The 627-nt window shown below is 65.6% G+C and overlaps 1 protein-coding gene across 1 annotated transcript; it reads left to right on the forward strand.

The window, feature by feature from the left end:
* Nucleotides 1–6: 6 nt before the first annotated feature.
* Nucleotides 7–574, forward strand: TMEM134 (transmembrane protein 134). Its single transcript, XM_029931516.1, has one exon. The coding sequence runs from the start codon at nucleotides 24–26 to the stop codon at nucleotides 315–317; it is 294 nt and encodes a 97-aa protein (XP_029787376.1). The 5' UTR covers nucleotides 7–23; the 3' UTR covers nucleotides 318–574.
* Nucleotides 575–627: the final 53 nt, after the last annotated feature.

Genomic DNA, 627 nt, shown 5'->3' on the forward strand with positions numbered 1-627 from the left:
GGGCGCCTGAGCGGGCCGGGGCCATGAGCGCCGCCCGGCCCCAGTTCAGCATCGATGACGCCTTCGAGCTGTCCTTGGAGGACGCGGGCCCGGGGCCCGAATTCAGCGGGATCGCCCGCTTCGGGCCGCTGCACTTCGAACGCCGGGCCCGGTTCGAGGTGGCCGACGAGGACAAGCAGTCCCGGCTGCGCTACCAGGTGAACGGCCCGGCCCAACTCAACCCTAGCCCGGGTCCGGGCGGTACCCCAGGCCGGACCCTGGAGAACCCCAACTCGAGGGAGAGTATGTGTAGACACCCCTGCCCACGTAGCCGCTGATTCAAGGCCCTGCCCAGACCCTCTCAACTCTGATTTTGGTCCCCAGCCACCGAACTCGGGAATTCTTCCCCCAGTCCCAGCCGGAAATCCCACTCGGTGTCCCCACTTATCCTGGGTCCTGACCCAACGCCCTCTTTCCCCGCTGGGCTAGAGAGCTCTTCTTGTACCTTGCCCAAACCCCGGGTCAGACCCTTGAATCTTCCACTCTCCCTCTTCAGTTCTGGAAGCTGCCCCCGCCCCCCACCCCGGAGCTGGAGGCCTTCACTCACCTGAGTCCCTGCTCATGCCTTGACTCCCACTAAACTGGGAA

This window comes from Suricata suricatta, unplaced genomic scaffold (genome assembly GCF_006229205.1).
Source record: "Suricata suricatta isolate VVHF042 unplaced genomic scaffold, meerkat_22Aug2017_6uvM2_HiC HiC_scaffold_46238, whole genome shotgun sequence".
Taxonomy (NCBI): domain Eukaryota; kingdom Metazoa; phylum Chordata; class Mammalia; order Carnivora; family Herpestidae; genus Suricata; species Suricata suricatta.